We start from the raw sequence: 23,521 nt of genomic DNA, 5'->3' as shown, positions 1-23,521 counted from the left end.
GGACCAATGTCCAAGCATGCAGCAAGGTTACTAAAGGAATCCTCGCTTAGCAGAGACCGACCCTTATGCCTGCAGCAAGGCTACTAAAGGAATCCTCGCTTAGCAGGGACCGACTCGTATGCATGCAGCAAGGTTACTAAAGTAATCCTCGCTTAGTGGGGACCGATACCCATGCATGCAGCAAGGTTACTAAAGGAATCCACGCTTGGCAGGAAACAATGTCCAAGCATGCAGGTGGTACAGGTAACGTGATATGTAGTTTCATCTGCTAGATGATTTACAACATTTATAACAGCAGCGGTTTCATTAAGGGAGAGGTCATAAGCATTGCATTGGAGGGGCGCATAATGGCTGGGGTGAGAGTTATCGATTGTGCTCATACTATAATGTATTAATTTAATGAATTCTTTTAACTATAACTGCACTCTAACTGAGTTTTAGGTGAAAAAATGTATAAAAACATACTTAGCAATAGGGAATCTGTAGTTGTTTTAATGGAAACTTTAACCATATGTATAGTTTGTTTTTTAATCTACTGTTCAACAAATCTGTATGAAGTTTTCTAAACAAAAACCAACTTGGGAGCGGCATGGCAATTCTCGCGCAGTTCCATCAAGCATTGGGGAAACGGAAAAGTGTGTTTTTCTGTTTTATCTCCAATACAATTCTTTGCTCTCTAATGCAGGAGGCAAGGCTCGGTCCTGCATCCTCAAAGATAAGGCGCCATAAGGGCAAGGGTAGCATGCCTAGAATCCTTGGTTCAGGTAGAGGATCCCCAAAGATTAAACTTATTTAAAAGTAGATTTTTCTGAAAGGTTCACAGTCCGGAACCCATTGCAGCACAAATGTCCGCATACCTCGCTATGGGATCCACAAACCCTCAGCAAGGGCTCTTTCATACATGTAGGACCTGCTGCTCTTAGTTCGCGAACGCTTGCTCATGGTCCGTGAACCCACAAAGACTCATGGGCTCTTGTTGGACCTCTCACAGGGTTCAAGGATCCTGTACAAGGAACTAGTACAAACATGGCTCAGTGACATGAACCTTGACGGCTTTGAAGCCCAACTTTCACCCAATGCGAGCTCCGTTGGATTCACCATGGAAACCAACATCACCCTCAAAGAAAACATTGCCAAGAAAACAAAGTTGGCTTGGTATCAGCGCTCTCTCCTAAAGAAAGCAAAACTGTTCCTTTTAGAAAGCCACTTAAACTGCTGGTCAAGCCCTCATACACTTGAATCTGTAAGGTGACAACATCTGGTATCAGGGCCTCTTAGAATCTACACTGCCCCTAATGTGGGTCAGGCTGCACCATGTCTACTCCAGGCTTGCAAACAACCAAACCTAGGTGACTTACTTCAGTGGTTAGCACTATCACTTTATCTCTGCTACCATATCAGGTTGCTCGTGCACAAATCTCCAGCATTTGTCACCTTTTAGAGCCACTGGTTACAGATTCCAAAAATGCTATTTAACAATAGGAGGTGCACCAAACATAGTACAAATAGTACGTTTATTGCTTTGTCAAATTCTTCTTTCATTCCAGAATGTATTCATAAAAATAGCAAACGCGTTTCGTTCCCTGAAGGTACAACCTTTTGGAACTTCATCAGGGCTTATACCTCGGTATGTCAATTTTGAGATATAATGGAAGTCGCTGAATAGAAAGATCATCCAGGAAAGTGATACTGCGTGGATCCTCACCTAATAAAGTGGATTCATATCGAAAAGCTGAATTTGTAGATCACAATAAACCTCAATGCAGAGTGCGTTTCTTCAGATTTGAATCGGTTAACTAAAACCACTGTATCATTAACCAGGAATTGAAAGTATCAAAGGATGGTCCGGATATCATAATCCTTTCGGTTAGGGGTGAAGGAAACAGCCACCGTAATCCGTGACCGTGTCCTCTTCCTACATCACCCTCAAAGAAAACATTGCGCTCTTGTGGGTCAGGTTGCACCATGTCTACTCCAGGCCTTAAAGAAATAATATCACATCATCCCAATGATAAAACTCGACTGGCTTCCCTTGCCAGCCAGCCCCTGCTTTAAAACCATCTGCATCATCCACAAAGCCATACAGACTAGCACCTCTGCCTAACTAGCAGATAAGCTCGCAATCTCAGGCGGTTCTCAGCACACCCAATTATACACAATAGCCCAGCACACTTTTATACGTAAATATGACAATGATATAATGATCAGAAAGCAGCGCTTGTTCCAAAGATGAGTCAATGCTGTATTAAATTTGATTCTTTATTCAATTCTTTTAAAAACTTTTGGAACCGCCAACGCGTTTCGTCCCATCCAGGGACTTCTTCAGGGCTGATAGTATATGAACGGGCAAATTCTAAGCTGTGTTTGTTCATCAGTAGTGTTAGCCAAAATAGAGAGTTTAAGTTATCAAGCAACAGCGTGGTTTGTCCATTGATTTTAAAATTTCAAATTTGATTCGACAAGACAAGACTTCTCATAGAAAGGCAAAGTATCCTAGATCCGGAATGCAAACTCGTGCGTGCATCGTAGTGGCGTGAGCACACCCACAGCCGGACAGCATCAGACTGCAGAATAGGAAGGGTGGGGAAAAAACGAGACAGCAGGCCTTTACCATGTATGCAGTCAGGGTCTGGAACAACCTTCCCATATCCATCAGGACCACACCAACCTTGCTCCACTTTAGGAAAGAATCGAAGAAGAACCTTTTTAAAGACCACTACATCACGATGTAATAACAGCACACTTTTGCTTCTAGCAGTCCGCTATCTCACCAATCATGCACTGATTGTATCTTTGCTTTTGACCCTGTACTGCATTCAGTGCCTTTTGGCTAAAAGTAGACAAATGAAACATACATCCATAAAATACAAGATGCAAAGTAGAAGCGGGAAAGTAAAGAAAGAGGGCAGAGAAAGCTGGTTTGAGTGAGGAGTAGTATAGAGAAGCAGGATAGAAGGAGGTGGGGAAGCGAAGACGCAGAACCAGGTTAGAGTGGAGAGGAAGTGTTCGAGAGGGGGAGGAGTACAGATGAGGCTTGACAGGAAGAGGCAAGGTGGGTATGAGGAAGGAGAGGTTACCATGAGGTGTAAGAAAACATAAGGAAGAGTGGGGAGAAAAATTCTGAGCGCAGGTGGAGTAAATGGAGTCAGGGAAGGTCAGAGAGGGGTAGAGTGGTTAAAGGGGAGAGAGGTTGCGTTTGAAGGACTAGGTCAGAAAATCAATAGAAGGAGGAGGGGCAAGCATTGCAAGAGCGGTAAAAAGGGGAAAGAATGTAAAGATCTTTCCGGGAAGTGGGCGAGGAAGCTGGAGCAGGGAGATGAGATGCAGAGCTTATGTCTGAAAATGGACAGCAGCAGGAACCTGAAGCTTTGTAAAGTGGGAGGCACAGCTTCTTAAAAGACCAGGGACAGTAGTGTATGGAATCCCCCTCAAGGAGAGTAGGCGGAAACTGCATGAAGAGCAATTTCAAATACCACACAGTAATTTGAAGTCTGTGACATAACCTAGAAACATAGAAGTACCCATCAGAAAGAAATAGCTTAAATAAATAAATAAAATGTGTAACTTGGAGATCTCATGATCCATTCAGCGGATGAGGAGGAAGACTAATTAGTTAACAGTTTGGCAATTTCATAAAAGGTAGGAGAGTGGGAGATGAATGCCCAGTGTAAACAAAGGCAAGTCCCAGAGGCGAATGGGGAGGTGAGGAAATAACAGCCAAGGATTCTAGCCACCGATCTTACTTCACTCTAACACATCCTAACAAGGAAGCAGGCTTTAATACATCACATCAAGACTGTGTCCTCTCTCTCTCTCATCCCTGGCTTAACAATCTGGATTCCTAAATACATTTTAGAAATTAAAAAAGTTTCTAATAAGGGTGGTTGTAGAGAATACCAACAATCATTTTAATGAGTAATGCATGCATTTGGGTAAGTGAATGTTGTAAGTCTTTGGTCTGTAATCGAACTTACTTGACAGATAAAAATCAAAAAGGTAAGAAGGAATGGGTTTCCTCAATGAGGGTGGAGCAATGTTTTAGTAAAAATGATGATTAAACTATATTTATCACATACTCAAAGTAGCAGTTTAATTACCCTTCCTGGTCAGTCAACTGTCTCCACACATGGCTGCCTTACTGAAACATTGCACAATAAATTCATGACTTTCCGCTTCCACGTTTTAAAGAACTCCTGTCCCATATAAAAAAAGAGAAAGAGTCTAGAGAAGACTGCAAACGAATTCATATACATTTGCCACAGTATAAGCAGGGCCACTGGAATTATGCAATTCTGCACTGTTTTCTGTATAATTATGGGTTTGTCACATTTGCCACATAATCATCTGCTGCATAATCTGCATATTTTAACAACAAAAAAACTGTTTTGAACTCGAACTGATCAAAGGTTACTAAAAACATGGCAAAATGTGTGAAAGGCCTTTTACAAAACTAGACTAATCATCTTCCAGTCGCTAAATGCTGCATTTGGTTGTTAAATAGTTAATAATGAGGTGACATCTTTGCAAAAAATACAATTGATGGACGGAATGCTGGAACAATGCAAACATTCACCCCCAGTCACAAGAATCTGGGCTTAATCCATCATTTTGCCCAGGCTGTGTTACCATGAGTAAAAACGACAAAATCACGAAGTAATACTATCACAAAATCTGCCATATTATGCTGCATAATTTGCCTTTTCTTGCTGCATAATTTAGTCAACCCTGGCACATAATTTGGCCCTCTCCTAGGCCATAATTTTAGCGCCCCAGAGTAGAGGTGCTTTGACATCATTTACAATTATGAACACTCAAACGCTTTCTGCAAACTTGTTTAGCTGCTCTGTGGCAACATACCCAGGTGTTGATTGTTTATTCTCAAAGTTTATTCAAGCAGCTACGATTTTCGATGTATTTATCTGTTGTGTGACCATAATGCGGGTTATCTTTGAACCCTCTTATGCAAACTATTTTACAGAAGTGATGGGCACCAAATTTCAGGAGTATCAAAATGGTATCAATACAATACATCACCACTTTAGAATTTGTTTATTTAATGCTTTTCAGTCGCATTCCTGCAGACGTAGGCTATTCTAGAAAGTTGTTGCTGTAACTGAAACAAAAAGAGGGACTGGGCTTTGGCTGTTCTGAAACAAGCTAGTTCTAAGTGCTGTGGGGGAGGGGGTGCTGCTTCATACACCTCGTTTCCTCCAGAGATGTGAAGTAGATCTGTCAAGAATGCAGGATTTTATTCAGGTATGGCTTTATAGACCAGGCTCCAGTTTTACATTTGACTCTAGCTTCTATTGGTAACCAATGTAAGTTAGAAAAGTAGAGGGGGAATATGAACTGTCTTGTAGAAGGTAAGAGGCTGGCTAGTTGTCTGGAATAAAGCCAAATGTGGGTTACTGATTACCTACAGTTGCTGAATCAAAAGCTATATAATCTACTATTTAAATCACAATGTCTCAATACTGGCACCCAAGTAGAAATTATTTTCATATCATGCTGAAGGTAAACATCAACATGGCATCTACATAAAATCCACGTCAACTCTCCTAAAGGGCTATTCCATATTATCATAGCTGGATGGGCACTGTACGGTGTGTGCCTGGTGCATGCAGAGCCTATCCAACAATGTTAAAGTGGAATATCCCTTCCGAGGAATTTCTCAGGGCTACAAAATATGCTCTTACACACATGACTTCTGAAAAAGGCAACATAGTTTACTGCTACCGAAAATGGTTTAGAAATTAGACAGCTGGGAAAGTGACATGTATCACTCAAGAGGACGCTTATATTACTAAACAACAAGGGTTATCACTGATAAACAATATATGACAGATCCTAGCAGTAAAGCAGAAGAGGGCAGATCCTGCAGGTTAAATCACCACAGTTGGAGCAAAACTAGCTCAACACAGGAGTATTCTGAAACAAAAAGGGAAACTGGTAGTCATACTCTCGCATTCACTGAATTGATACACCAGTAACTTTGAAACAAGCACCTCTTCAGCCTATGGACCATGAATGGCACAGTCATTTGTCCACAAACAGCAGAAAGAAGTTTTCAAGTGAGGAAATGTGACACAAAACAGAAGACCTCGAACAGGGAGGACCTTGCCCCGACTATCTCCCTGTGGGTACCCTGTGTAATACCTCAGTTTAACTATCACAGTCCATCCCTCATAACACCCCCACTCTATTATTGGAGCCATGGTCTAGGTAACCTCGGCGAGTCTGTCATTACTAAAACATAGGACAACCACATTTTCTGCCAGTTTTAGAAAGATAATTCACGTGAGAATCTTATTTAATGTTTATTGTTTAAAAGAAAGGAGAGATGTTGCAATAGCACAACAAATCCCCTGGCAATGCCCTTCCTTGGACGTTTATGCATTCAGCATCTTTCAGGTCCTCTCCTGCCACCCTCCCAGCGCTAGGCCCAACTGTACACATTCAATGTAATTCACAAAATCATACAAGAGTCCTTCTTTCACAAGGAGATCATAAGTAATCCTTCACTCCAACGTCCAGCTCCAAGGCACTTCAAACAGGATAACCCGCAATCGGCAATACCCCCTCCTGATTTACGTACAAGTCCTTTCCTATCGTTTCAACTGGTTCAGCCATAACCACATCTCCTTTACAAACTAGCATCCCCATCTAATCCAGAAAGATCAAAGATTAAACTGGGCTTCGACATAGATCTGCTCAATTTGAAACGGCTTCAAAGTTGATGAGGAAGTCAAAACAATATTTGATACCCACAACCTCTTCATCCAGCGCATTGCCAACACCCATCTCACCAAATGATCAAAACAGTCAGAAACTAAAAGCCAGCATAAGTCAAAACGGGCAACAGCTAAACCTCTGAACTAAATCTGACTTCCCCTCAGATTTCACAGGGTATATTACAGGTCCACTTCAAATACAAAATAGATCTCATTGACAACAGCGGATGTTTGCACTACCAGAATACCTTATGCAGATGGTCACGGCCCGCTTCAAAGCGATACATCTCTATCTGTGTGCAATAACCATATTAGTATCACCTGAATCCCTTATGAACAATCAACTGAATGAAACAGCTACCAAGACCCAGGCCCCTCCTACATCTTAAGCTCACTGAGCCACTTCTTATAAGGAGAGCATTCTCCCTTCCCCAAAATCAAATATCTACCCAATGGCTTGCTTGACCCATTAAACACACGATCAACGCCACATTAACATATGGCAAAATGAACTGTGCCCTGAAAACTGGCCAAATCCATAGCATGCTAAGTAAATCTCATGTTGATCAAGTACAACCAAGAAACCGGAGTCCCATTACCAATCTCGGATTCCTTGAAAACACTAACTGCAAAACTATCCTCCCTCAAATTTGAGGCTCAAATTGAAAACCACATCCCTAAAAGTGGCAATTAATCCGGCCGAAGACATAGATGCAGAACCGAGACTTTGACTATCCAAGTGGCTGATTTGGGCTTATGGATCCATGGCAGCAGGACCCTCTTACAGCAGTTGTTGTGACTGTCAATAGCAGAGTCAACAAGGCGAAAAACAAAGTTGTTCTGGTAATCCCATGGCAATGCATTGGTAATGCAGAGTACCCAGTAGAACAATCATATCCGAATGATATTTTATTAGTACATGAGGCATTACTGTCCTACTGCAAGACAAAGCATTTGCCAATCAATAAATACACTGTAGCAATAGGGAAGAGCTTATCACTCACTGATGAGTTCTGCTCCCTGCAATATACAACTACTCCGAGTGCAGCATGCAGATCACTGATTTTCGGGCCAATAAAATGTTACATATGCAATCAACAATATCAAAAGATGGCATCATCCAAACGTAACAACTATTGTCTCACAACCAGGCTAGATCAAGCATGGCTGTCAATTGCCTACTTTAAATTAAATTAGACGGAACAAAATGTATTCTCTTCTCCAAGGTCAACCCTGGCCCAGACATACTCATCAGGTTTGACGGCATAAAGGCTTCTCCTTTATCTTTTCGTCCTGAACAAAATTCCTGGGTTTCTAAATGGATGTCCCAAAGACAGACACTATCAAAAAGATTCAGGAAACCTTGTATCAGCTGAGCCAGCATGATCAAACGTTCTTAGAGGCAAAAGCCCCATCTCATGTATTGTTGCACACGCAGAATGATAACGCCTTCCTCACAGTTCAACAAGAATGCAAAGCCAACTGTTGAAAGCAGTACTCCACTACCCTGCCAGATTCCTCAAAAGCCAGAGAAAATATGATCATATCACCGTTGCATGGCCATGACAACCAATAATCAAACCCCAATGGAGAGACACTCAACCAGACGAAAGTTGGCTAGATCCAAATCCTGTCAGACCTCTCAACCCACCACCCCATCCTACCCCTACACACTCCTTGTCCCTTTCAAGCAGGCAATAGAGGTTAGTAAAAATCTGTGTTTTTACCTGGGGTCAACACTATGTTTTAAATGCTGGATATTTTTCAAGGAAATGTTCTCTTGCAAACTCCTTAAATCTATAGACATCCCAAACTCCAACTATGCTTTTTAGTGATAAGAATGTTTGGTTGGGTATTCACAAGATTTTGCTGGTTATATTTTCACAGAGCCTACTTCTTTCTTTGCTGTCAATGGAATCTTACATCCAGGCTGGCATGTTTACAGGAAAAGCTGAAGAGTCGAGGTGCAGTTCGATACTTGAAAGCTCTCAGAACCTCTCAACAATTTCTCAACCTCCGTTTTTATATCTATCGCTGCACTTCCCACTCATATCATCGGCTGTGCTGAAAACCAAACAGTCTTTAAATGTAACATACATACTCCCGCTTTCCACTTACAAACTTTTCATTATTATTTCTACTCTTACTATTCAAAGTCTAACTGTTTTAAAAATGTAATGGCTTGCGTCTCATCTCCTCCACCATCACCCCGTCCAAAGTTTGGCATGTAGGTTATCAGGTACTTGTGTAATCTACTCACCCATATATCTTCGAACAACTCCTTAGGCATTAAGACATAAGGCAACCATGAAATAGCCAATACAATAATATGTCTACTGCACAACATGCAAGCCTACATGCAAGTTCTCTCAATGAAAAACCCCATTCGAAATGCATAAACCAAAATGTATTCTCTAAGCCTTTGAGACGAGATGTCATCCATATTAAATACATTATTTTAGCCTTAAGATGAGGGAAATTAATCAGCTATATGTTAACCTGCCAAAATGCATGTGAGTCGTCAGCTTGTTTGTCAATGGTCATGTGATTATGTACATCATGTTTCTGCTGACTGGTACAGACACATCAGCCAGTGTGCTGACGATACCCTCCTTATTTCAAAGACTCCTATGGGCCTACAGAGCCTCCTTAACAGCTTCCAGGAGTTTTGCTCACTTAGGGGCTTGATTATTAACAACAATAAAACCAAATATTTGGTTTTGACCTCCCCCCAAAAAAAGGGGCTGCCCCCCCCCCCGATGCTGAATTCCAAGCCTCTGGAGAGGGTGGCCGAATTCGACTACCTAGGAATCCGCTTAACGGATTCAATGCTCTGGAATTCGCACATCCAAAAGATGATACTTGGCCATAAAAGGGTGGGTGGTGCACTCCTAAAGGAGCAACGCTCCTCCTCAACCAAGCCGATCGCCCCAGTAGTGGAGATCTACAAAGCAAGAGGGGTTAGTGCTGCTTTGTATGGGGTGGAGCTTTGGGGTACGTGTAACCTTGAAGGCCTAGCTAGATCAGAGTGCAAATTTTTGAAGGATTTGATGGCCCTCCCCCAGAGCACCCCTACCGTACCCGTTTTAATGGATCTGGGTTGAAGATTGATTAAGGACCAAGCCCAATTACGTCCTTTGCTACTCTGGGCTCGCCTGTGGCGTGTGCCCGAGTTGGCTTCATATGCAGAAGCTCTGTCAGAGGTGATGCTAATGGAGGGCTGGTCCAAGATCAAGTGGCTGAGGGACGTGAAACGTTTGCTTGGGGCCATTGGTCTCGGCGAGGTGTGGGGATCCAGGACTGCCCCCCCCCCCCCAAAGGCGTCCTAAAGAAACTGTACTGGACTTGGATCTCTTGCAAAATCTCTACAGATTCTAAACACTGCAAAGCGACTTTAGATTTTATGAATATTAAGGATGTGGTGGCTTATGAATTGTATTTAGATATTATATCCAACCCCCTAGATCGAGCCCTGTATTTTAAATTTAGAATAGGGACGCTTCCCGTAAACGAATTGTTAGAACAGGGGAAAACTCCCTATCAGCGATCTCCTTTCTGTGCGTCATGTCCAACGCGTGTTGAGTCTGTTGCCCATCTCTTTTTTGAATGTCCGGCCTATTTAGCCCCCAGGCGGCGGTGGCTTAAACCACTATGTAGACATTTGGGCACTTGGCAACATAAAGTGGCCCTACGTATTTTAATGTCCGACACACGTACTTTGTTTGTTTGTGGTGTATCCAAGTTCCTAAAATGGTCTTGGTTAATTAGTTTAAAAAGGCTTGCCTAGTCAATTTAATTCTTATCTTAACTGCTTATACAATGTTTTTATTGTGTAAATTGAATGTGCATGTAAATATTGATTTTAATCCATTGTACTACGCTTTTATGATATTCTTTTATATCGAAATAAAGCCTTCAATCAATGGTAGCTGTGGTACTCACTTGCACATTAGCCAGCATAATGTCTTCTGGCATGTAGGACACTCCACACTTGGCTGGAATGTCAGAAAGTGTGCTGACATTTGATAGATTGACTAGTGTATGGGTGGTTTGCAAAGTCACAAGTGTCTTATAATCAGCTCGATGACTAGTGTGCTGCTGACTGGCAAGTATGCCAAGGAGCTGGAATGTTAGTCCATGTGTTATCCCACAACATGTTAGCCAGCGTGTAATTGGCAGACATATTGGCCAGCATGCAACAGACTGAAATGGCAGAGCGCTACAGGCTTATATGGTGGACAGTAGTTTACTAGCTGAGAGGAGAAGGAGAGAGGAGTTGGCCTAACGGCTGGGGAGTCGACCTTGAATCTGGGAAACTGGGTTTGAGTCTCTGCAATGATGCTGAACATCCTGTGATTCTGGGCAAATCACTTAATCTCCCCGTGCCTAACAAAAATGAATGTGACCTCATGTAATACAACTGGTGCTATGTAAAGCTCTCTGATACCCGATTAGGGTCAAGTTTGAGCTATATAAAACTCTGTAAAATAAAATAAAAAAATTAAAAATTTTAAAAAAAAGTCTGCTTACGTGATACTGGTTGACATTCCAGACATTGTCATAACAATGGTACTGAAAAATCATCATTACTTGACAATTCGTTTCACAGCAAACTAACCGAAATAGGAAGGACAAGTGACACTTGAAGAAATTTGATGTCCCTAAATGAGCAGAGGTTGAGTTACGCACACCTCACATTTTTATAGCTGTTTTTGTCTTGGCAGAACTTGTGCAACCTGAGGCAATAAGTCTGCCAGAATGGTTACATTTCTGCAGCTGAGAAATGTTCTTTAGCTGCATTTTCTGACAAACTCTTCTTTTTTACGAATATTCTCGCTTTCTGTATTTCAGGCTGTAACTGATATATATATATATATATATATATATATATATATATAATGTTCATCTGATTTGTGCGCAATAAACCGTACTTGGTTTGTACTACTGCGAGTGCTGACTTTTGTTGGTTTCTGAAACCTGCGGAGCTTGGATATATATATATATATTCGGCATAAAAGAGCAACTAATTAATAATAGTCATTGAAGCAGTCACTTTTTACAGGAGTTGCAACATAAAGTCACTTCTTGCAAAGTTTTCTTATCATTTTTCAATGCTTTGATACTAAACGTATCAATGAAAATGTTCAGACCGCTGGTACCATATTTGTAACTTGGTAAAAACATGTGACAAATATCTGTGAAATATCCATTTTCCACTAAAACGTTGAGTGTATTTTTCTCAAAACACTTAAACACTTTTGATATGAAAGAGAAAACATCTTTAAAAGTATGCCATGGCTTCATTAGATGGCATCAACAAATTAATAAAATGTTAATTGACAAATAGAAAATAATGTGACGTAATGGACAGGTATTTGAAAGGGCAACTGTAATATATTATATTACTTGTACTTTTGATATTTTTATCATAAAACAGAAAGGTATGTGTTTTTGAATGCTATGGAAAAAAGGACTCGCAATGACAGCATTTCACTATTCAGTTTTATTCAGACAGAATGTCACGCAAGGCGTGCAAACTCCATAAATTGCAAACAGACAATATCACATAGATGCATACAGAAATCTTGCAAGTTACGCCTTTCAAGGGGATGGTGACATCAATTGTTTGATCAAACATCCATGTAAAAATGTGTAAGGAAGTTTTCCTTTGCCACTGATTTTTCATACACTTCTGAATTGAGATTACTGCTAACCACAAAAACAAATGCTGTGTTTTTTACCACGACCAGGATAAAAACTCAAAAGCGGCATTAGCTCATTTCTATACGGGATTGGCATCTGCCCTCACAAAACCATGGTGAGTATACATTAGGGATTGTGAAAGCATACCTTGCACCCCTTTTAAGTCTACACGAAGGGTAAAAAGAAGCAGTTCTGTTGGTTTAGCCCACCAAACTCAATGTAAATAAAGACATTTTGGAGGATGGGGAAGGTGTCCAGGGCAGGTGATCCAACGGCAGTATGTGGGAACTGGGAAGAAATGTCCATTAGATGGGGGCGAAGTTCTGCCAAATAGCCATTTGGCAGAACTTCGACCCCATCTGTGAAGATGTCCTCCTCAAGTGCATCCTCGAGACAAAGCCCTCCAACCAATCTCTTGACCCCATCCCTAGTGCCATTACCATTGACTTCTATACCCATTTTCTTCCCTATTGGACCACTCTGGTCAACCTCTCCCTCTGTCAAGGCTCCCTTCCTGTTCCCTTCAAAACTGGGCAGGTCACCCCTCTGCCTAAAAAACCCACTGCTGATGCAAATGACCTCAACAACTTCCGCCCCATCACCAACCTACCCTTTCTTGCCAAGATCACAGAAAGATGTGTTGCGAAACAACTCTCTCGTCATATCAAGGACAATGGTCTTCTGGACAATTTTCAGTCTGGCTTCATCCAAAACTGCAGCACTGAAACAGCCCTGCTGCAAGTGATTGATGACGCGCTGCAGATACATAATTCGAGGGTGTCTTGTCTTCTAATTCTCCTTGACCTTTCTGCAGCCTTTGACACTGACAACACCCTGCTCAACACCCTTCAACTGAGAATGGGCTTGGAGGGCACTGTGATTAAATGGTTTGCTTCCTTCCTCTCTGATAGATCCCAAAAGATCAAAATAGCGGACAGTCTTTCATCTCCTTTGGTGGTGGGTCAAGGTGTTCCTCAAGGCTCTATACTTGCACCCACATTGTTCAATCTCTATTTGGAACCAATGAGAAATCTCCTAAGTAAATCCGGGGTCCACTATCATCTCTACGCAGACGACACTCAAATCTACCTCAAGGTTGCCTCCACTCACGATCTCTCCGTCCTAAGCTCTACTCTGGACTCCATTCAAAACTGGATGTCAACACATCAACTGATTCTGAATCCCTCCAAAACTGAATTCCTCCTCCTCTCCTCCTCACTTTCTCCTCCCCCGGTTCAATCATGGATGGACCAGATGAATCTACTGAACAATAAACCCATCATTGTCGACAGCGCAAAATCCCTTGGTGTCATACTCGACACAAAACTCAATCTAGTCTCCCACATTAATTCAATTGCAAAGTCTGCTCGATACCAACTGCGCCTTCTTTGGGGGATTCGTCACTTCTTCCTGGAGCATGACCTTAAAACCCTGGTCCAATAGCTGGTCCTCTCCAGACTCGACTACTGCAATTCTCTTCTTACTGGCCTCCCCAAATCCCACCTGTTCCCCCTTAAGTCTGTTCTCCATTCAGCAGCTCGTTTCATTTATGGGGCCAAAAGAAGCGACCACATCACACCCATGTTATCCACCCTCTGCTGGCTTCCCATCGAGGAAAGATCTATCTACAAGACTGCCTGCATCACCCACAAAGCCTTGCACTCCTCCTCTCCTAGCTACCTGGCGAATAAACTGAAACTCTCTGGAGGCTCTAGACCATCACGAAATGCGGAAAATCTACTGCTTGAACCTCACACTTTCAAGAAGGAAAGATCGATGGCCCAATCCTTTTCAGGCAACGCAGTGAGAATCTGGAACTCACTTCCGCCTCAGCTCCGGACCACCTCCTCCTCCCAGGCCTTCAAAACGGACCTCAAAGTTCTCCTCCTTCAAAGACACTTCCAAATTTAATTCACGCCCTCTCTATTATCTGAAGGAAGTACTTTTATTATAGAAAATTTCTATTCTCCATGACTATGGAAGTGCCTTCCCAGTGTGCTCTTGTGGTTTGAGAGTCGGCCATTTATTGCAGTAGTACCCCTTTACCTGTGTTTGGTACTCTTTTGTAACATACACACGTCACTTTTCTCTTGTAACACACTATTTGCTACCGCTTACATTTCGTTTGCTTTCGATACTTGCACAAGTGCCACCATTGCCTACGTAACATTTGTTCTTGTGTTTGAGTGCATCTCCATTTATTGCAGAATTATACCTCTACTTGTACTTTGTACGCTTTTGTAACCTGCACACATGTCACTTTTTCCTCCTGTAATGCCCAGTTTGCTACCTCTTGTATTTTGTTTGCTCACGATTGTCACTTTTGCCTCATGTAATGTAACGTTTGCTTTTGTAATTTGTTCACTTGTAATTGTTCTCATGTATCAGTTCTGTTCCTATTGTGAAGCGCTCGGACACCTTCGGGCAAAGTCTGCGCTATATAAAAACGCATAAATAAATAAATACTTCTTTGGCGGTTGAAGATGGGGGGATTTGGGTGTTGTGGGAAGTGGTTAGCACGTGGACTGGCTGGAGCATTTAAAGGATGCAGGGACTTACTTGGGGAACTTCTCCTGCAGCCTCTTCATGCACTGCCTGCTGGGCTTCAGGTGGGAGATGAACCTGGCAATCTGGCCATACTGGGCTTTGGTGATCTTCATGTTCACTGAAAATCAAAGAGCAGAAATCCTGTGAGATGACGAGTTTTACAGGACACTGTCGGCACAGGGCAATGCACACCAAGTTGGCTACATCTAGTAGTTTTTTCTTCTCCAGTCTATCCCTTGGCGCCGGGAAACCCACTGCGGGTAGCTGTGCGCCTTATACGTTTAAATAAATAAATCTAGGATAAAAGTGAAAGCCTAAATCACAAATGATGAACAACGCGTGTGCATGTCTTGTATATAGAAAAGACTGATTGACCCATCACACACTAGGCGGCAGCGTGCAAGCGTAGCAATGGAGACAGCAAAAGATAGCAGGGCAGTATTAAGAAATGCACTATTATACGCAGGACTGGCCTGGCTACACGGCTCCACAAAACATGGGTATATAAAAACGTGTCTGACAGTACCAGCTGCACACGTGAATTTATGAAAGGGGCGAATGGCTATCAACAGTGCCCTCCGTAGAGCTCTGCCTGGGGCTAGCTGGACACACAGCGGCTGACAGTGCCAGTAAGCCGGCGCTGCCCCCAAGTCCCACCACAACACGCCTACATGGTTAACAGCAGACTCCTGACAGACTACCTGCCATTGCTTTAACGCTACTGCTCGCGCACAGATTGTACGTCACGGTTCCTGGTCGGTATCACGCTCACATAGGAAAGCGTCCGCGACGCTAGTCACGTCGTCACGGAGACAGGACGGCTTTCCAGCCAATCAGCTTTGCGAATAAGGGATTGTTCCAAATCGAGGCTTGAAATGGTGAACTATCCGGAAAACGAGAGTAGCGTCACTTGCCTGTCCCGAGTCACTCCAGTTTGACGTCCTCAAGTCTGAATTGTTGCGCGGGAAACAGCCTTGTTGATAGGGCGCGCGACTGCTGGAGCGCGAGAAGTGGTTATTGCTAATAATACCTGTGCAAAGTGCGCCGCTCGGCGCCTAACGCTGTCTAATTAGATTGTCGGTCCTGCCCTTTCAACTACGATCATAAGGTGTCTTTAGGGAGGCCAACTTTCGATTGTTACGTCTTAGAACACTTGTTTTTCAGTTGGCCCCCCTAAGTACCGTGAAGGGAGGCTGTTGTAAAAATAGTAATTAATCCGACAAACACTTCTTGGGAATCCAAGTAGAGATTTATTGCAGCACAGAATACAAACGTGTAACTCCTCATCTGGCCAGGCTCCAACTGACTCTACTAGAATCTAAGTGAAGCCAGAATACACCAGGAACACTGGCCATGTTGTAACAGTGACATAAGACCAAGGAGATAGAAAACAGACTGATTAAAACAGCAAGATAAAAATGATATTTACAACAGAGGCCCCCTCACTTTTCGTTACGCCAGTGTTTCAGTTATGTATAGCGCGAACTCGTCCCGAAGGAATTGAAGCGCTTTCATGCGCACCGGTTACATTACACACGGACACATACATTTTTTTGGTATGCATGGGGAGATTAAGTGATTTGCCCAAAATCACAGGATGTTGAGCCAACGCTGAGACTCAAACTTGTTTCCCCAGCTCCAAAGTCGGCAGCTCTGGCCTTTATGCGTGCATGGAGGTATGGAAATGTTTTTCTGCTGCATAGACAGCAGAAGTCGTTTGTTGGGGAGTGAGGAGACTATGAGTAACGTAATACATGTTTGGGGGGTACATTCAAAATCAGGCCATATTAAAATATGTATGTAAATATACATACATAAATAAATTCATGCAGACAGAGTAAAGTTGTCAACGGGCTGGTTTTATACCAGTATTTTAGTCATAAATGCCAACATTCTAAACTTGTAAAGTGGGAGATTGTGAAAACACAAGTAGGGATATGTATTTTCTCCATTGACTTATGTTTGTGGCAGATTATATAGCACAAACTTGACCCGAAGGTATTGGAGCGCTTTACATGAGCACCAGTTACGTTACACAAGGACACTTTCACTTTTGGTAGGCACAGGGAGATAAAGTGATTTGCTCAGAATCACAGGATGTTTAGTTGATGCCAAGGTCGAACCTGGTTCCTCAACTCAAAAGTCAGCAGCTCAAGCCACTAGGACTATCTCCCTGAAGGATGAGTAGAACATTGTGCACTCCAGGTGGCAAGTGGCCACCACTACAAGAGAGAAGAGAAGGCATACAGGGAGCCAGCAGAGAGCACCCTTGAAGAGACTGAGCAAGTTTCACAGTAAGTATCTGGGTACTCTGCCTTCTACCTCGTACACGTACAGCACCAGAGCAAAAGGGGAGAAAGGGTCCAGGGTGGCCCGAATGCAGGAAGGAGATCGGCTACACCCTAACTGCGGTAGCATCGTCCCACAGTGGCCAGAGACTGTTTGGAGGGTGTCTTCCCCCACACTACCTTAAGATTGTGTCGCACATCCCCTAGTGGCAAGCTGCTACCACCGTAAATGTAAGGAGACCCTCGCCTCTAACGGTGATCCAGAGTTGCACCCTGCATACTTAATCCAGCAGATGAACGGTATGGAAGAGGCAGCAGACCGGATTCATAAAAGTAGGCCTACCTCCACTACAGTCCACAAATTGGCTGACTCACCTCTGAGAAGACGCCCAGTCCTACAGACAGGACAGGACCTACAAGAGGTCCAAGACAGGAGAGGATGCACGGTCCTACAGACAAGACAGGTCCTGCGAGAGGTCCAAGACGAGAGAAGATACCCATTCCTACAGACAGGAAGGGACTGGCAGGAGGTCCACTTGATGAGGACTGATGATGTGGCCTGACGCCACCGCACACAAGATGAAGAGGAGAGCACATGCATCGCAAGGCAGGACACCACATTGCAAGCAAGAATTTAAAAAGGAGAGAAGAGCGTGTGACCAGACCTGTCACGCTGAAAGATCTGACAACCACAGATTCACAAGAGCAAAAGATCAAAGGGTGAAGAGACTGAGAACTCGTCCCACTACCGGACAGTGCACATACAGACACAAGCCAGCTACCAATGTTGAGTGTCGTCTCTGGCGACCGCTCAGCCGGAGAACCAAATGTAAGTCACCAGCAAGTTCGAATCGCGTGTCTGCCCCACACTTCCCAGTGCGACTGTCCGTTCACTGTCACCGGCTGCTTGGTGAAAGTTGGCATCCCTGCTAAGAACCGCACATGCCGGGAGGAGAAGAATAGCACCAGCAAACACACCAAGCTATGTGGATGTGTGGTCCCAACAGTCACCCTCACTCCCTGCAAGTCTTTATCACCTATCGTCTAGCTCATCTAATGGTAACCACAAAATCAGTGCCATGTGCATCTCCCTAATCAACGAAATAGCATCTCACCACCAGGGTGGAGCTTCACACCCGCAAACCATCAAGAGACCATGAAGGCACTCCTTCTTGGCGACCAATTATTCAGTGGAAATCTGATAGCCCCACTCTCACCTGGGTCCTGTAGGCAAGCACACCGACCATGTATCATCCACCCTTGCGTTTGCACAAATTACTTGGACATGGTTTCTGTTAGCGATCTTGCAGCAGCCCGTAGGCGGCCCACACGCAGCCCTGCACAGTCAATGCGGTCCCGTGGCGACACATTGGAAAGGGCTTCAAGGGAACTCCTGCACAAGAGATGGTCTGGAATCTGCTCCACGAACAAGGTACTGGGAAGCACCAGGGCATCAGAGGACGACATCAAAACATCGTCAATTCCATCCCAGTCCTAACAAAGTTGTCCTCTAGGAGTAAGCTCTGTAGCGGACTCCACGGACGCTCCAGATGCACTAAGTTTGAACTGTTGATACCAACCTCATCACCTCGACACTGACCAATATTGGGTGAGTGGACTTTGACCCAACTGACATGCTTTCAAAGGATCCGGACTCCATCTACACCGTGTTCATGCACAGAGGTATCTGATCAAACCAGGGACGCATGCAGAGATGCCCAGGTGTTCCCAGCAGCACCTGTCTACCTGTCAACTGCTGTCCTGCAGAGTGCCTCTCGAGGCTGAGAGACTAAGTGGTGTCTAGCGTGTTTTTGTTTTTATTCCCACAGGTTGGACTAGTTTTTGTTTTCAATAAACCTTGGGAGGAATGTAGTGTCCTGCTGGACACATATGTGTGTTTTTAACACATACCAATTTACCAGCAACTCCCTAAGGGCTGGCCTTTACTCCCACCTCAACCATTCAACACAGGCATCATCCGTCATGTGACCTTGGCAATAAAAGTGCCAGCGCGCTCAAAGCTTTTGGGCAGTTGAGTTCTCCACTAACTTGTTGAAGGACTGGGCTATTCTAAGGCCCAGCGGTGCCAGGGGACAACATCTGAAACCTTCGTGGGTTACCTGTTCTGGCGTACAAATCACAGAGACACGGGACACTTCCTTCGGCGTCAAAGATTAGCGTTTATTTACTGCAGGGATACAGAGATCGCAAGAAGTACACGAAGTGTAGGTTCTGAGAGACTGCTTCGAATTGCAAAAGTGGGTTGCTCCTTTTATACATATTTTCGTCATTGCACAACATGGCGAACACAAAGGTTACAACTCAGTTCCCACAGTAAACTTCAAAAGGGTTGCTTTCATGTTTTCAGGAGCCCGGAACATAATTACAGTAACATCGCCGGTTCCCAACTGTAAAAGCACGTTATCCCACCATTAGGCACATTGCATTCTGGCTGTAAACGAGTTAAGAAAAGGGATAGAAACAGGTGTAGGGAAGACAAAGACAGACAACAGATTGGAAAAGAGTGTAGGGGGGCAATATCGGAAGCATGATCGCAGGATCAAAGGATTCGTGCCTAATTCATGCACAGCTAAAACAATAGACCGGCACGGCTAGATGAGCCTCGAGCGGAGCCATCTGCCTTTGCTGTGTCATCCCCCTCGTCATAAAGACACCCTCAAAGGAACATGTGTCTTCCGCAAGAGCTTGGGAATCCCAGGGTCACGAAGCGGACAGTGTCCGTTTGCTGACTACTTGAGGGCAAGAAACAAAATGGATGCCGTATCTAAAATGGAACCCGTGGGTTCAGATGGAGAAACCCACGAATAAGACGAACGGTGCAAAGTAGTGTAGCGAAAACGCGTACACCCACTAAACTCGTCATTTGCGGTTCATAGATACCAAACTCGTCCATATTCGAACAAGTCAAAAACGTCATTACGATTCTCACAGAACCTCAGACTCTCCTTTAGCCCTCATGTAGGCAAGCACTAGTCGATATCAGAATCGATCTCGATATTCATCAGATCGGTTAAATGTTGCTGTAACATTATTCTATCCATCAATGCTTCTTTGGTAACAGATGGCCGTCTTATACACGTTGTAGCACAGAGGCCACATAAGGCAGGACCACACTGCACGCAAAGACAACACGTGAACAGAAACGTCACAACAACCCCGACGATCATCAGAATCTTCCAACCCCAAGTCAACATCAGGCCCCAAAACCATCCTAGTAGCGTCCAATCACCTACGTCCACGTGTATGGACTCGGAGATCTTATGCAACTTCGAAATGGCTTGATATACAGTTGGAGCGTTATCAGGAATGAAAATACAGCAACTCGAATGGATCACCTTGCACACACCACCTCTATCTGCGAGAACAACGTCTAGAACCATACGGTTCAGCAACGTCATAAGTCTATCCGCCTGAAGCTCTGCTGTCAGATTACCAAGAGCACTTGCAGTTATGTTAGCAGTTGATTCTACCACACGAGTCAATTGTCTCAGGTTCCTACTATTAACCATAGGTCCCCAAAACGACAGGAAACCCTTAAAGAAGTCTCCTGCTTCTTGACCGGCAGTGTCCTCTTTGCTAATAACGCCTCTCACAACTCTAGTCTTGTGATAGTCCGAGGCAACTGTGAAAGTCGGTGGCAAAAGATTCGCAATATAACAGGTGCCCGAGAAGTCACGGGGTAACCACGTATATGCGCGATCATAACATACAAAGTAGGTACCCTTGGCAGTCAGGAAAACAGGGGAAGAGAGCATTGGTAAGACATACGTTTCAGTACAAGCACTCTTCCCAAGCTGAGCTCTCGGATTTCGACCAAGACCTTGCAAGCAGAAATTACCGAGGTGGGGTACGATCCAGATCGGAGACAAGCTCTTAAGCTGTCTATCACCCACTGACATGCTATACTCAGCCTCACTCAGATCCTTGTATGCTCGCACCTCTTCCTCCGGAATAAGCGATGCATCAAAAATATCTCTATCTAAGTCAGCAACCGCTATTGCCAAAGTCTTGTGGTACGGGCCGGGACCAAGACCTGCAGAGCGTGGCTCTTGATGGGGGTAGGAATCTAGTGCACTACGGAACATAGTTTTGAATGCTCGAGCTGACCCCTGGGAACTATAAGGAAGAACCAAATACGGAATACCCTTATCCATGGTATGTGGCATTAACCCACACACCCAACAGTTAGTAGTATTCATCACCAACTGATGCTGATGTAGGAGCTGGACAAAGGAGTTGTTCATGAATTCCGCACGTCTAACCTGTTCATGTTGGGGCAGAGGATGAAAGGAATGTGGAGAAACAGTGGGAATAGAATTCAGTTCAGGAGAAGAAGAAGTAGGTGAAGTGGTAGGCAATAACGACTGTATTCCAAAATACACTCCACCCACCAGTAGCATAGAAACAGTCAGAAACAGCAGGAATACCTGAAACAGAAAACATTTTGTTTGTACAACCTTATGCAATTTTGATCTTTGCGCCGACATCCTCTCTACTTCCGGCAGCTTAGAGAACTCCATCCTCTAAAAACCGTCCGTAACGTTCTTGACGCACTTCGTTCTGAGTAGCGATTATCAATTCCCAGGAGTTCCCAGGAATCGACAAAAGTAACCGACCTAGTGTCAGAAACCTGCTAAACAGAAGGAAGTACCCGCACGGCCCTACGGTCAACCCGGATGAAAGGTTTTCTTAAACAAACGTTCAATTTAATACAAGTCTCCTAGCTGTACATAAAGAGGAACATACGTGAAAAAGAACTCAAAAATCAATAAAAAAATGCAATTGTTCATAATGTTCATAGCAACAGTATGGGGTCATATGAATTCAAAAACAAAAAGGGATTTTTTATTAGTCTTTGTCACGTGAACGAAGAAAATATCGACTTCTTCCAGGTCGAGTTTGCTCTTCAAATAACTGTTCAGATTGCAAAACAGTGTTCGATCGTTCAGATGACAGTTCAGAACTTGAATTCTCCAATGTTGACGATTCAACAGGTGTATCTGGCTGCGCTGAATTGCTTTCTACAGGTTGAGCATCACTGAACGGCACATAACGTAGAGGGGTCTCGGTCTCCGTTGCGGCAATTCCAGTTCTGACCCAGTTATCTGCTGGCAAAGGAATTGGGACTTTCTTTGTATGAGTGGCATGCACCCAATTCTTCCTGCCTTCCAACCAAACTGCAGTCCTTGTCGCCAGCAGAACTTGAAAGGGTCCCACAAATCTTGGCTCGAGATTACGCTTTCTCCCGAAGTTTCGGGTGACTACCCAGTCACCCGGTTGGAGCCGATGTCCAGGACCCTCTGTCTGTGCCGGTAGAGCTTCAAAGACCTTGTTGGAATTAGGTAGCCTGGCCTAGGGCAAGACTAGCATAACAGAGGCACAGTGTAAAGGTTGCAGACCACCCAAAAGTAATTCCACGCAATAGCACTCAAAAAGAAAACACTACACCAAAATTATATGAAAATACGTGCTGCTTTATATAAAAATAATATGCTCTTTGGTGTCAAATATCAGTAGCTCACATATAAATAGTTCAAAACATTACAAGGCATTTCTAGAATCAGCAGTTACACTTTTGAACTTACTAGCAGATTATCACGTTGTCTTTCAAGCAGTTGTTATATCTTTGAGCTCCTATTGCAATTGTACATTAGGATAACTGTACCTTAGAATCAATCAGGCTAATTATCACTCTACTAGAATCTTGTTCAATAAAATAATACTCTTATCAATGAATTAATCATAACACAGTAGACTCCCACTTCAATTCTGCATTTCATAAGACCCCAGGAGTAAATACAACTGATTACTGTATTGTGCCCAATAATGGTCTCTCCCAACACCAACCCCCCTCACTTCCTATTACACAGTTGTTGATGATCCCTTCAAGTTACTCCCTCCTGTGTGTCACTCAGCTGTGGCAATTAATAGGATGTGAGTTATTTCCAGTTGACCATTAGTGCCACTCTCCCCCTTTCTAGTACACCTCCTTACTTGTTTTCAGCTGTTGTAGAAGTGGTCCTGCGCCAAGAGGGAAAGGTGACACGGAAAAGGAGGGGCTAGGAACCGAGGTTGCAGAGGCTCTCTTCACCTCAGGGGTCTCCTCGGTGTTATTGGGTGTGGGCCAACTCCTCGGTGGGTCTCCCACTTAAGGGGTGTCAGGGACCGATTCACGATGCCCCCAGGCCCCTTCTGGGCCTCTTAGCTCCCCCTCCCTGCTCGAGCCAGCTC

The 23,521-nt window shown here is 43.9% G+C and overlaps 1 protein-coding gene across 1 annotated transcript in view; it reads right to left on the bottom strand.

Moving 5' to 3' along the window:
* CDIN1 (CDAN1 interacting nuclease 1) overlaps positions 1 to 15,099 on the bottom strand; it is a 786,301-nt gene extending 771,202 nt beyond the window's left edge. The window contains exon 1 of the mRNA XM_086936566.1: positions 14,994 to 15,099. Within this exon, the coding sequence (XP_086792692.1) occupies positions 14,994 to 15,094 (101 nt within the window). The 5' untranslated portion in view covers positions 15,095 to 15,099. The remainder of the gene's footprint in view (positions 1 to 14,993) is intronic.
* Between the last annotated feature and the right edge of the window lie 8,422 nt (positions 15,100 to 23,521).

Source organism: Lissotriton vulgaris, chromosome 9 (assembly GCF_964263255.1).
Source record: "Lissotriton vulgaris chromosome 9, aLisVul1.2, whole genome shotgun sequence".
In the NCBI taxonomy this organism is placed as follows: domain Eukaryota; kingdom Metazoa; phylum Chordata; class Amphibia; order Caudata; family Salamandridae; genus Lissotriton; species Lissotriton vulgaris.
Note: the sequence above shows the minus strand (reverse complement) of the source record. Positions and strands in the feature narration are given on the sequence as shown.